Source organism: Acanthochromis polyacanthus, chromosome 11, assembly GCF_021347895.1.
Source record: "Acanthochromis polyacanthus isolate Apoly-LR-REF ecotype Palm Island chromosome 11, KAUST_Apoly_ChrSc, whole genome shotgun sequence".
Lineage (NCBI taxonomy): Eukaryota > Metazoa > Chordata > Actinopteri > Pomacentridae > Acanthochromis > Acanthochromis polyacanthus.
In genome coordinates, this window is record NC_067123.1 from 609,985 (window position 1) to 623,939 (window position 13,955).

The 13,955-nt window shown below is 39.1% G+C and overlaps 1 protein-coding gene across 9 annotated transcripts; it reads left to right on the forward strand.

Moving 5' to 3' along the window:
- The first annotated feature begins 2,683 nt into the window (after positions 1-2,683).
- On the forward strand, positions 2,684-5,631 carry LOC127536046 (uncharacterized). 9 transcript variants are annotated; one of them, XM_051955263.1, is made up of 9 exons: positions 2,684-2,791; positions 3,413-3,499; positions 3,575-3,638; positions 4,235-4,295; positions 4,666-4,727; positions 4,852-4,909; positions 4,983-5,043; positions 5,201-5,236; positions 5,328-5,631. In XM_051955263.1, exons 2-9 carry the CDS (start codon positions 3,457-3,459, stop codon positions 5,612-5,614), a joined length of 672 nt encoding a protein of 223 aa, XP_051811223.1. In that variant the 5' UTR covers positions 2,684-2,791; positions 3,413-3,456; the 3' UTR covers positions 5,615-5,631. The 9 variants fall into 9 exon arrangements, 5 of the variants coding, with proteins under 5 accessions (XP_051811223.1, XP_051811224.1, XP_051811225.1 ...); XM_051955264.1 differs by having other exon boundaries at positions 4,250-4,295; XR_007945037.1 differs by having other exon boundaries at positions 4,860-5,043.
- Positions 5,632-13,955: the final 8,324 nt, after the last annotated feature.

The following is a 13,955-nucleotide window of genomic DNA, read 5'->3' on the forward strand; positions in this document are numbered from 1 at the left end:
TTTCTAAGTGACCCCAAACTTTTGAACAGTGATCAGTGGTACATGTCAGAATAGCTTCCAGATAAATACCAGGACTCAAGGTTTCCTCGCAGAACATTATGTTGTTATGGAAAAAATAAACGTTGCACACTTTGTCAATGGGTTTTAATGATGTGGCTGATCGGTGTTGATCTCCTTCAGGATAAATTCTAATCGCTGCAGTGATGCTGTAGTATTTTTAAATTTAGTTTTATGTTATACAAACATCCTTTCAGCCTCAGCTGGACTGAATGTTTTGTGCTAAGTAGCAAATGCTAACATGCTAAATTTGAGGTGGTGGAACATGTGGTAGCCAAACTTTTGCAAATTGTGAGGATGTTAGCATTTAGCTCACAATGCAGCGTCGTGGAGCCTCTAGCGTGGCTCTGGAATATTTATGCAGTTATCTCAACATGACAGATTAACTTATGACTTTAACGGATCATTGTCATTGTGGTCTGTTCCTGTTTTACGCTCACTGGCCTCTTTATTTGACTATCTAATACAACCCAATAAAAAACAGGGCAAGAAGTTCTACTTATTTGAAACTGCAACATTTTTTGTTGACTTTGGCAAAAAAGATGATCAACTTTCTGTTGCTTATTGAGTATTTATTTGGTGGTAGTGCTGTGCTGGACTGCATTATTTTGTCCATCCCATTAACATACATGAAGAGTAAAGTACACGTGAAACAACCATGATAGATTAAAAAAAGGTCAGAAACTGAAAATGTAGAAGCAAAAAGTTCAATTTATAGCAAAGCCATTGGGTCATTCCAGGCCTGGAGGACTTTTGGGCTTCAAAATTTTTAAAAATTAACCTTCTGTTTTACAATTTTCTACTACATATTCATCATAATAGGTCATAAACTATGGAAGGCTTGATTAGCTCAGGCTACACATCAATGGAACCATTTTTATTCCATGTTTTATGTGTTGTTTGCTAACCCTACTCTAATCACAGTAGTAGGGTTGCTAATCCATGCTAATGTTAGCTTTTTCTCAGCAGTAGAAGCTAGATATTTAGCTCGCTGTTACTGCTGACCAAGAGGACAAACTGACTGATGGAAAAAAGTAAAACAATTAGTCTGATCCTGATGATATGAGGTAGAGTGAGACATTCAATCATGGCTGCCAATGTGATGGAAACATGAAAAATAGAAGGGAGGCCACAGCTTTGCTCTACACATTCTTTAGGAAATCTGTTTGATGATGTTAATTCCAGTGTATCATGTGATTCACGGTTTTCTTCTACCACCTGAAAAAGGTTCTGCTAACAGGGTTGTTGTGGGACACATGCATAATAATTATCATTTGAAATATTACGTTGATGCAATAAAATGTTCCCACAATTACAAGAGACATCAATGAAAAAAATAATCCCCAAAAAGAAAAATGTTTGTTCATTTCTATTTATCTGCATTTTTCATCTGTCTGACATCAGGAAGATTTTCAGGAAACTTTCCTCCCAACAAGCTCAATGAGTCTCATTTTCCTTCACTGTTTACCAAAACTTCTTATGCGCTGACATCACTCCTGTGTATCTTCTTCACTGCAGACCATAGACCGTATGCTGCAGACAGACTTTAGGTTCATTACTACCCCCTACTGGGCTGGAGTGTTCATCAGTGTTACTGGTGTGCCACAAATTAGGGAACTGAGAACGGTGCGATTAAATGTGCTGTAATTACTTCCTCGAAATTAACGAGTTAAAAACCCAGCCCTAGTTAAAATATTCAAATCCAAACCACTTAAACTGCATTTAAGTAAAGTAATTGGGTACATTTACTCAGATACTTTACACAACTCCTTCTGTGGCTGGTCAATAGAGGGCGCTCGGGCGCCGCCCCCCCGGTGTTTTTGATTTTTCATTTTTAAAATAAATATTTTTTTTAAATAAACAATAATCAGTTATTTTAGCACCATGTGTGTTTAAATTCGCAATTACATGTCATGTACAAAATATTAAATAGAATTTTCGGAGAAAATAGTTTCCTGCTCATCTCTGCTGAGCTGCTGGGGCGCTGAGAAATCATCCCTCTCGTGCGGCAGAGCAGCCAATTACCGTCAAGAGATTCGACATAGCAACAGAAATTTATCCAATCAGCCTCATCGAATCTGATGCCCAGGGCGAAATCGATTTCGCCCAAAGCCAAGTGAGCATGCGTGAGTGCGGTGGATAACTGACACTGTCACAGTCACAGTGACAAGAGGAATGCTTGGCGAGCTGGATCGAGTCATGCAAATGCTTTATATTGCTTCCTGTGTTTGCTCTATAAAACGGCTGGGACAGACACGGCATGGACTGTTTCGGGAGTAAGAGATATGAAACATTTATCCGAGAAAGTAAAGAAACACAAGGGTAGGAGGGCACATATGGAGAACACCGTTAAGCTAACGATGCTAGGCAAGGCTAACATCTCGATGCAGCTGGATGAAGAGTGACACACAGTTACATACTGAACTGTTCTGAAGTGGCCTCCAATGAGCCCTGAGCTGAACACTACTGAACATCTGTGGAAGCAGCTGAAACATGCAGTCTGGAGAAGGACAGCCTTCACACCTGAGACAGCTGGAGCCGGAGCCGGCCCAAAGCAACTGCAGCCCGCAGATCGGGGCGTGCCTCAACGTGGGCGGAGTTAAACGTTGAGCCCCGCCACCTTGAACTAAACGTGGGCGGAGTTAAACGTTTAACTCTGCCCGCATAGCGCAGTTGAACCGTTGAAGAAGAAGAATGTATTAGAGAAGAAGAAGAAGAAGTTTCCAAAATGGAGGTTAGCACGTTTATCTTTTGTTTAAATGTGCTGTTTTAACGTGCTTTAACGTTGCTGTTTTGCTATTTTGTGACAGACAAGGAAGGAAGTGATATTATTTTATCTCCAGTTGCATTATCTCCTTGCATTAGTTTCAGACTTACGTCAGACTTATTTATTTTGTCACGTGCTAAGTAGCAAGCCCATTAGAAAAGTGACGTTTAACAAAACATTTAAACGATGCCATTCCTTTTAGAATTAGACTGATTCAAAATATTCAGAATAATCTACTGGAATTGGAGGAGAAGCTAGAGGCGTGGAGGTTTGCCCTGGAAAGGAGAGGAATGAAGGTTAGCCGCAGCAAGACGGAGTATCTGTGTGTGAATGAGAGGGACCCAAGTGGAAGAGTGAGGTTACAGGGAGAAGAGATCAAGAAGGTGGAGGATTTTAAGTACTTAGGGTCAACAGTCCAGAGCAATGGAGAGTGTGGAAAAGAGGTGAAGAAGTGTGTACAGGCAGGCTGGAACAGCTGGAGAAAAGTGTCAGGTGTGATAGAAGAGTTTCAGCTAAAAGGAAAGGTTTACAAAACTATTAATTCAAATGGATTGGATAGTATAGTTCAATTATCTATCTCTGTTACAGAGAATAGAGCACGTGTTTGCTGCAAACAGCCACGTCATTGCCACATGGTTTCCACCATCATCCACAAACCCCATGGATCACCTGCTGGTAATTTGTTAAAAAGTTTTGCTTTTGTAGTGGAGTTTGAGTATTTCATATTCAGTTATTGATATCTTTTTACAGGACAATGCAGCCAGTCTCCAGTGGGTTCTGCTTCCAGTATTTGTACCTGGACACTGGATACTCTGTAAATACATTTATATCTTCCTCTATTATGACCTTACACAACAAAGTTGCTCATTGCTGATTTACATTTTTTGGTATATTAAATGCATGGCAGCTTTGTTAGTATTTCTGTAACATTCCATAATTTTATGTGTGTGGTTATATTTGAACACATTTAACAGATACTGAGGCCACAGGCTAGGGAGATTTTCTTTCTAGATCCCCTCTGTGGCAGCGGCTGGAGAGATGAGAGTAGAGTCCATCTCGTCAGGTTTTTAGGACACCTTCCAAGATCCTTCCTGGACAGTGGTAGTTCTGTTTTAAACCACTTGTCCTTTGTTTGTTTAATACATGCTTCTGTTTTTATTTGAATGCATTAAGATGTTCCAAACAAACAAAAACAAACAACAAAAGTGAGTGTTTGCGAGGGATAGAAGTAATTGTTACATTATTCTTATTTATTTTTACATTATTCTACGCAGATGGAAACAGAACCATATGTTTTGTTTGTTTAAGCCCATTACAAAAACGTTTGATTTGAAGTTCCAGCCTCTTCCAACTTTGTTCCAAGTGTTGCTTTAAAATGGTTTATTGTACTTTTATTTACTCTTTGACCAGGCACATTGCTCACAGCCTATCTCCTGGCCCTTGGAGGCAGCTTGGTGTGAATGATGTTCAGGTGAGACATTACTACATTGCATTTGCTAACATTTGCTATTTTCTTGCCATTCTTTTATTAAAACACTGCAAAGATGCTCCACCAACTGTGGCATGTTTGTTTTGATGGTAAGAACTACTCAGTATGTTATATCGATGACATCTATAAAATGTTTTTTCTGCATTTAAAACACACTCTTTGTATTGAAAAACTGTATCCTGACAGAATGTGCATGATATTATATTAACCAGTATCTCTGTACATTGTAATGGGGGCCAGTTGTGATTTCAGTGAGGTTTTGTGCAAATTGTGACATGTTATGCTTGACTGTAGCGATGAAGGTATTATTTTTGGAAACATATTTTAATCTTCTGCATTTCCTTCTTCACAGGAAAACATGCTGCAGATTAGAAGATGGTGGTGTCTTGTTCTCCTGCAGAACTTCCCCATGCTGTAAGCGCCCTCAGTATCACACTTTTAAACCAGATTCTTTTAAATCACGTTTTACTGTATTCACTGTCATCTGACCTGCATGAATGTTTTCATTGTGAATGTTTGTTGTCATTAAATCACCACGATCTAAAGAAGAGAGATTGCAGCAAAGAAAAAGGCAACGAGAGCAGAAAAAACTACAGGTGAGAGGTCATGTGATAAATTGGTATATAGTGAAACTATTGCTCAAAGACTGATCCCCGCCACTTATTTCAGGATGTGGCTGAAGTCCCCCTGAAAATGTTTAGGCTTTCAGAATCTGCCACTGAAGCATCAGGTATTGTTCCAGCCAGCATTGTCTCACACATATCCATCGAGGTTGTTGAGGTTCCATGTCACAGAGCAGTCATTATTTCTCTGTGTACTTAAAATCAACCACTTAAATCTTGCATTGTCATTGTGCCTGTAGACGCCACAATCTGTTTCCTTTCTAGATGAGGCTGAGAACAGGACTGGGAACAGGAAACGGGGTATATTGCCTGAGATGGGTAGTCTCATTTCAGTGTTTTCTGCAATCTCCGAGCCTTTACTTAAATAACTGTTTTCTTTATTTTTGTTTAGGAGAATCCTTTGGTCAGGGATGCAATGGCGGCAGCCCGGTGGTGTGGGACCAGAACTTTCAAGGGAAAAATTTCCCTTCCCCAAGTTGTTACCATGGCCAAGGAGCAACGCGTGAGGGCAGGGAACTCCTGTGTGTCTGTGATGGCCAGGAAGAAGAGGAGACCGCTGATCTCAGAGAACCGTTCCTTTTTCTTTTTAGTCTGCAGGAAGACTATGAGACATTCTGTCAAGAAATCATTGACAGGAGAAACATGAAGGTGTTTTGTGCTTTTGACAGAAAAGAATAAAGTTGTTTTCAACGGTGCTGAAGCTTAATTCATTACATCTGACCCCTACAAATGTATATGGTTTGTGAGTTGTACAGACTCTGATATATTATGTCTGGCATAATCATATACAGAAAGTCTCTATACAGACATCAGAGATTATGTTTTTGTTTCAGTTATGTAGAATGAAGGCCAAGCTAAGAGCCCTCTTTGATTTGAGGAAAGACATGTAGCATTGACTGTCAGTTCAGTCTTATATCCTTGAGTGGATTAGTGACACTTTAAGAAAGTCGTTAGTGCAAAGTTTAGGAAATCTGTGTTATCAGCCAGGAATAACCATGCATGGTCAGGTATCAATGGCACAGACATTGCTGCTGTCTCTGATCTCCTTTAATGTAGCTGATATAATTCAGTGTACAAAAAAATCCAAATGTGTCTATGTATGCTGTATATCACAAATTTCACTTCACTGTTTCAGTCCAGCTAGCCCTAGTTAGACAGGGTTTGAGTTAAAGAGAGTTGAACCCAAGTAAAAAGTTGTCGGCTATAGTATTACAACTCCTGGCAAAAATGATGGAATCACCAGTCTGGGAGGATGCTCGTTCAGTTGTTTTAATTTGTAGTAAAAAAGCAGATCACAAACATGACAAAAAACTAAAGTCATTTTATTTTGCAACTTTCTGGCTGTAAGAAACACTAAAAGATATCAAGAGGAAAAATTGGAGTAGTCAGTAACAATTACTTTTTTAGACCAAGCACAGGGATAAAATTATGGAATCAATTCTGAGGAAAAAATGATGGAATCACCCCATAAATTCTCATTCCCAAAACTAGTTCCCATATCAGATTAAATCTGCTCGTTAGTCTGCAGTTTAAAAGGAGTGATCACACCTTGGAGAGATGTTGCACCAAGTGGATTGACATTAATCATGACTCCAACATGAGAGATGTCAGCTGAAACAAAGGGGAGGATTATCAGACTTTTCAAAGAGGGTCAATCATCACAAATTGTTGGAGATATCCCAGATTGGTTCTGCAAATGATCATCAAAGTGACGTGGGACGAGAAAAATTGCAGCAGCAGCATCAAAACCAAGTTTATTTGGCCCAGCAGCAACAACCAAATCCACAGTCTGCATGAGCAACAAGCTGGTTTGGTTGGAAATCAGCAAACTGGTGTGCTGCAGCAACAACTTCCAGTCACTCTTGGTCTAAAAAAGTGATTGTTACTGACTACCACAATTTTTCCTCTTGATATCTTTTAGTGTTTCTTACAGCCAGAAATTTGCAAATTAAAATGACTTTAGTTTTTTGTCATGTTTGTTATCTGCTTTTTTTCTAAAAAAAATTAAACAACTGAACGAAAGTCCTCCCAGACTGGTGATTCCATAATTTTTGCCAGGGGTTGTATATGTTGTATTTGTGGGATTTGATACTACAAGAAAAATGTTTTCCCAAAGAACTACTTTTTGGCTCTAGACCTGATCCTGATATAAATAGTAATGCTGATATAAAATTAATCATGACAGTAAATCACATAAGATGCTCGGTTTCGAGGCCAGCATTTAGAAGCTGTATTGACGTTTGTGAATGTGCTATTTAGTCTCCGCCACCAGATGGTGACAATAAATGAGTCAAGCTCAATGTGGGCGGAGCTCAACGGTTAACCCCGCCCACGTTTAGCTCAAGGTGGGCGGAGCTCAACGTTTAACTCCGCCCACGTTGAGCCACGCCCCGATCTGTGGGCTGAAGTCAGGGGCTTCTCAAAGCATAAGCAAGTTAAGCGGTCGCTTAGGGCCCACCACCACCAGGGGGCCGCCCAGAGTGCTTAATAAAAAGCAAGTGTAATTGTAAAAAATTTAGAAAAAAAAAAAACAATGAATAACCATTGTTCCGGGTTGTACAGCAATAATTTTGGTATAATTTTCTAATGCCAGCTAGGTTGCCAAGTATGTCAACCTTCGATGGTATCAATAAGTGAACCTCGTTACTCCTGCGACAGAATACCTTAGCGGCTGCGCAAGTTCAGTGACAGTGTCATTGCTCAATGGCGGACAGAAGCAAAGAGAAATGTTGCCGTCCAAGAAAATGTACCTCTCAGGGGCACAAAAAAGAAAGAGAAAACGGTTGGAGGAGCAAGAAAAGAAAAACAAGGATAAAGGTAGGTTGTATGACTTTTTTGTTTTAATAAATGTTGTGAGCATAGCAAGTTTAGGGCTCAGTCTGAGTCTTTTGTTTGCCACGGCGCCTTTTTCTCCTCCGGTTGGATATTTGGTCATTGCAATTACATTTTCTAACCTTTAATATATAACAAATCCCTTCACTTAACCCAAAATGATCTAAATCCTCGACTCTAAACATAACCGGAATTAAAACCCGTTAAGGTTTAGCGGCCCGCGGGCGGGCCGTTTTGATATTTACATAAGCATTTTTCGAAATAGAACGACACTGCCAACTCGATGATAGAAACATTATACACCAGCCTGGAGCAGTTTGCTCACCAGGAGTCCACACGTGCAGAAGTCTCACTGAGAGTTACAGAAATCACCTGACTGCAGTGACTGGTTTAAAAGGTTGTGCGACAAAATATTAAGGGTACCATAATTTTTATCCAGGCCTGTTTCATATTCATGCAACGTAATCTTCAACAGAAGAGTTCTGTCAGTCTGTATACACACACATTTATTCCCTTGACCAGATTTTTCTTCGTATAAAGTTGACCTTAGCACATCATCCAGCAATGTATTGCACTTAGTAATTTTTGATATTTTGTCTAAACAGTATGTGTTTGCTGATGTAATCTGCTCATCATTTTCTGGCTTGTTCACTGAAATGTTGAAATCATCAAAATTGTTGCAGATTGTAATTTTCTTTGTCTGCTAATTGAAAAATCACTTAATTGTTGCAGTTCTGATCAGTTAGTAACATTAAGCTTTATCATAAATTACTGTACAGTATTTTTCTGTTCTAGTATTAATTTATTAATATACTTAACATAATACTTGAGTGGTCAATTCAACACTAATGCACTGTTTCATGTGCATATATAATTTATTGCCAAAATTGTGGTTAAGCAATATGTTGTGCATGTTTTGTGCAAAAATGCCTCAAGTTATTAATATTGGCATTAAATAATTATTATTTCACAGAGCACTGATATCCTGCCATTTCTGTTGTATCGGGATGGTTACTGTAACTGATTTGATATGGCACAGACCCACCCAGAATATTTTTCACCAGTCGCCACTGTATGTCAGACATTTCTCTGATAGATGTATCACTTTTACTGATTTTACAAACAGTGAGTCCCTGTGGAGCTCTGTGGTGTTTGGTTCTGGGATGTCAGATCCAGGGGTCAAAACAAAATCAGTCTTCAAGCAGCTGCTTTGTAAAATTGCAACAGAGAACATGTGAATAAATGTGAAGTCAGCTGGAAGAAGGTTGATGACAAGAGTGACTTCTACTCTTCATTCAGGCAGGTGACCAGAATTTATGTGACAGAGAACTTCTGTATTGGATGATTCCATCGTCTCCATGGTGCACCGAACAAAAACAATTCTGGCATTTTTTGATGCACCCAGGGAGCCTATATAAAGGCTGAAACCTTCTGAAATTTCCCTTTTTGACCTGCTCTTGGACTTGGATTGACCTGTTCAAAGATCAGCTGCAGAAAGAGAATACTTGGAAAGCAACACTTTTGGAAAGCGAAGACTTGAAGAAGAAGACACTTTTGGAGACCTGAAGAGGACACTCTCAGACTCTGAAAGAGAAGACCTGAAGAGGACACTTTTGGAAACCGAAGACCTGAAGAGGAAACCTTCGGCCAAAGAAGTCCAGATAAGAAGACGTTTATAAAAACGAATCTTGGTGGATCCTTGAATCACCTTTGGATCCCTGAAGACCTGGAGATGGACCTCAGACTGATGGACGTCGAGGGATACGTGGGAGTTGCCGTGGAGGTGCACCGCGACGCTACTGGTAAGATTATGAATAGATTATTAATAATGTAGCTTTTTATTGATGGAATTATGTTATTTATCTGTCTGAAATCCTTACAGCTGTGTCAGTGTAGAAACCAGTGTGACTTTCTAAATTGTAACTGTTGATAAAAACACAGATTTAGTGATTAACAGTTATTGATTTTTAAAATGATTATTTGAAGCATAAAATGTAAAACTTCTCTCAGGAGAGGGTTAATCTAATTTATTAATCATTGGTGTAGTGATTTGGAAACTCTGTAATTTTGATTTAAGGGCATCAAATTGATCAAATTTTACATGAATTTTTTTGAAAACTAAAACAAATGATGCCAACTGGGGCAGAAATGATAAAATGCCAGAAATGTGTTTTTGCTGTATCCATGGAGACGATGGAGTCTTCAGAATGCAGCAGGCCTCTCCTCTGTGTTGCTCTGAGTCGCTTTAAAAATCACATTTTCACTCTGCTCAACCTAAACTTTGTGTCTGACTGTTTATGGACCTTTAACGTGAACTATTATTTTATTCATCACACAGTTTGTATTCTAATTTAATAATTACTAAATCACTATGAATGTAAACAAACTCGTCATCTGAATTGTCAAGACTTAAGTTTTTCCAAGTGACCAAAGTAGAGTAAATAACTGTTTTCATAAAGTCTCACATGAAAGAACAGACTGCAGAATTACTGATTTAGTGTTTGTGGCCTTGACACCGTTATTTGATGGTTATAGTGAACTGTTATTAACTTTAGTTGTGACTGTAGATGATTTAGTCCTGATATCTAATGATGTTAGAAGTACTAACATGTGATGACCTTGTTTCCTCTCAGGGTCTGTGGACTACGCCGTGGAGCATCCCCCTGCCGTCGGATTCCCGGAGACCATCTGGATCTTTGATGACGACGACCCTCCCATCTTCTACGATGTTCTGGCTCCATACGAAGAAGAAGAAGACCCAGAGGGAGAAGACCGAGAGGAAGAAGACCCAGAGGAAGAAGACTCTGAAGAGGAAGACCCCGAGACGGAAGACTCCGACGCCTGGTCCGACTGGAGCACCAGCGAAGACTCCGGCTACGACAGCCTGGACGAGGACGAAGAAGACCTGGAGGACGGCGAAGAAGAGGACGGCCGACCCCGCTCCCCCCTTGTCCAGCGTCTCCCCCCTCCTGCTGGTGCTCCGGTCATCGCTGCTCCCGCTGCTCCCCCAGAGGACCTTGCCGTCCACATCAGCTCCTTCCTCAAGAGGATCCGGGAGGAGTGCGATGTGGAGGCCCAGGTAAGTACGAAGAGGCAGCGGGTCAGCGAAGAGGACGACGCACAGCCTGGACCATCCACTTCGTCCACAGACCACAGTGCGTCGGGTCCCTCCACATCAAGCCCGGGCTTCTCTGTGACGGGTGGAAGCTGGTTCAGGCCTTTTCGGAGTCCAGATGATAGCGACTCCGATTAGTCCTGAAACTGGTGGAAGCTCTGATCGGAGAAGTTCCAGCTGACAGGCAGCTCCCACTTCTTACTGCACGGATCAAAAAACATCAAGATCCCTGCAAATAACAGTAAAAATCCTCCTTCACATGTCTTAGCGTCATCAGACAATGTGGGAGGTGGTAGGTATGAGCACCTGACAAATACAGGTGTGTTTCTTCTTCTCTCTATCAGAGGTAAGCAAAATTCCAACTGCACATTTTTCAGTATTTAACTATTATCCATGATACTAACTCTGTTTCTTTCTTCATCCGAAAAAGGTAAGTTATTACTTCATCAGTTTCTCAGGATTTAATATCTCTTCATGATAATTTATAATTGAAGCATTTTACTGACTGTAGAACTTTATGTTTTGTTTCTTCATCCATCATCCAGGAGTTCCGTTCAGAGAACTCCTGGATGGTGGGCAGAGAGGACCGGACGGACCAGACCAGAAGGATGGACGACCAGGAACCCACTGGAGGGTTGGAGGAGTGTTTTCAGTCAGCTGACTAAGTGAGTCCTCACAAAGACGACAAAAGCACCAACAGGGACATGAAGTGGTGATGAGCTAAAGTAAACTTTCTGTATGTTGATGTGAACTGATAGAGCTTAGAACCGTTCCACACCTACTGTACATTTATTTATGGCTCCATGTCTGTTAAGAAGCACTGATAATTATAATTCAACAGTTCAGCAGCCAGGAACGAGTCAAAGTTTGATTTTTGGGTCCTGTTTTTCTGTTTGCCAGGTCAGCGCTCCAATTCAGACGCCCCTGCCTCCAACAGCAACGTCTCCAGCCGCTGAGGGGCGTCCTGACTCTGCCTGCACAGAACTAGTTTCCATCATGTGCTGGTTCTGTGCCGGTGGGTTTAGGAAGCTCCTCACAAAGCATCAAATGAAGACAGAGGAAGCTGCCACCTGTTTGTCTCTGAGCTCTGACAGCCAGACAGAGAAGATGTTTACTGCTTTGTTAATGTTTAATGTAAAAACCTTTTGAATATCTTTGTTATGATCCAACGTAAGATGAGAACTTTGGAGATAAACATTGTCAAAAGTTAGATTTGCTAGTTTAACTCTCCTGGTGTCCTGCAGGTCAAAGTTGACCCGTTTTTAAAGTTTGAAAATGTGGAAAAATATATATATTTTCACAGTGACACTTCTGATGTCCACATTTTCAACATTTTTGGGAAATCTTTGAACATTTTTTGGTGGAAAAATGAAATGTTAAAATGTTTCTTAAGACCATTCACAACAAAATCAACCAAAATCCAGTTTTGGTTGATTTTTATGTGAATGTTCTTGAAGAAAATATTAGAAGTGTTACTGATATATATGTCATCACTTCAGATATTTTTCTGATTTTTTTGGAAGATTTTTACTCATCATCCCACAAATGTGGGGATTTAGTTTTAAAAATAAAAGTTTTAAAGGACACTTTTAAGGAATAATGGAATTTTCTTCCTGAAGATTTAGCAAATTTTCAGAAATTTGGGGAATTTTTTTGCTGAATTTTTGGATTTTTTTTTCAGAGAAGGAAACAATATTTTTTGGTGCCTGTAAATGAGGACAACAGGAGGGTTAATTAAAATGTAAAAGAAAAAAAGTGACATCAATAACTTACTTAGTTTAATATAAAAACTTTAAAACTGTTATTGTTTATTCTAACACAAGAACCTGTAAGATAAACATTGTAAAATGTAATATTTCCTTTGTTTATTGTTAAAATATATTTAAAACTGTTCATGTGTATTACAAATAAAATGTAAATGGCCTTTAAACATTTTGATGTTATTTATAATTATTAGCACAACATCTAATCTTATTAAATAATCATTGCAAAAATATAAAAACTGTTTATTGTAGCAAAGATTCACTTTAAAAACTTTTGGACTGTTTAATATGATCTCATGTTTTAAGCATGACATTGAAATATTGTCAACAGTAAGATATAATTTATTGTAAACATTTTTTTTAAAAAATGTGTACTGAAAGTACCTTTTAGTAACATTGTTTTCACATCTTGCTGTATTAATGTGAATTTAATACTTCTTGAATAAATATTAAAAAATAAGATTTGCTTTATTGATGTTTTGTGAAAAGTGATTTTGAGGCATTTCAATTTTGATGTTTAATAAATTTACAAAAATCTGTGAAAAGAAGTTTTACTCTTTGTCATGTTGGGTTGTTGATGACAGACTGATGGAGGAAACTTGTATTCATTCAGCACAAAAAAAAAAGATGTTTGAACGGTCTGGACACGTTTCAAAGCGACTCCATATTTGTGTTGTTCATATTTATCACTATTTCACTACAACTCGACTGGTTTACTGTTAAGTCAGATGATCAGAGTGTTTTCTTCACTGATGGTGGATCAACATGGAGCTTCTTCAACACTGAACCAGACACAGGAGAGTCACATTTGTTTCAACGATGAGCTGCACTGACATACCTTACAAGAAAAAGCAGTTAGATTTGCTTTAAATGACCTGACTTCAACACAGTTCAAAATTGTTCAGAATATGACATACTTTGTGTATAATTTAATGTCTTTCTAAACATTCTTGGAAGCAGTTCACATCTGGCATTCCATCAAATTATTTATTGAAACTTAAAAACCAACAACTTCAGTGAGATTTGAATTAGAGAAGACAAAAAATAAAAATAGAGACGTGTTCAGATCACACAGAACAACGCAATTTGCTGTATAAGGAGCTGCACTCTGAGCTCTTTCCACCACTGAAAGCTCCTGAAACAGGGATGTTAGCGTTATAACCGGACCCTGGATTTACAGAAGAAGCTGTTCTCACCGACAAACCTTGTTTTCTTTTACATCCTGTGTACATCTGGGTGTGTGTTTATCGAGAAAGAGAACGCAGCAGGACGCCAATACATTTAAGTAAAACAACATTGATTAGTGAAG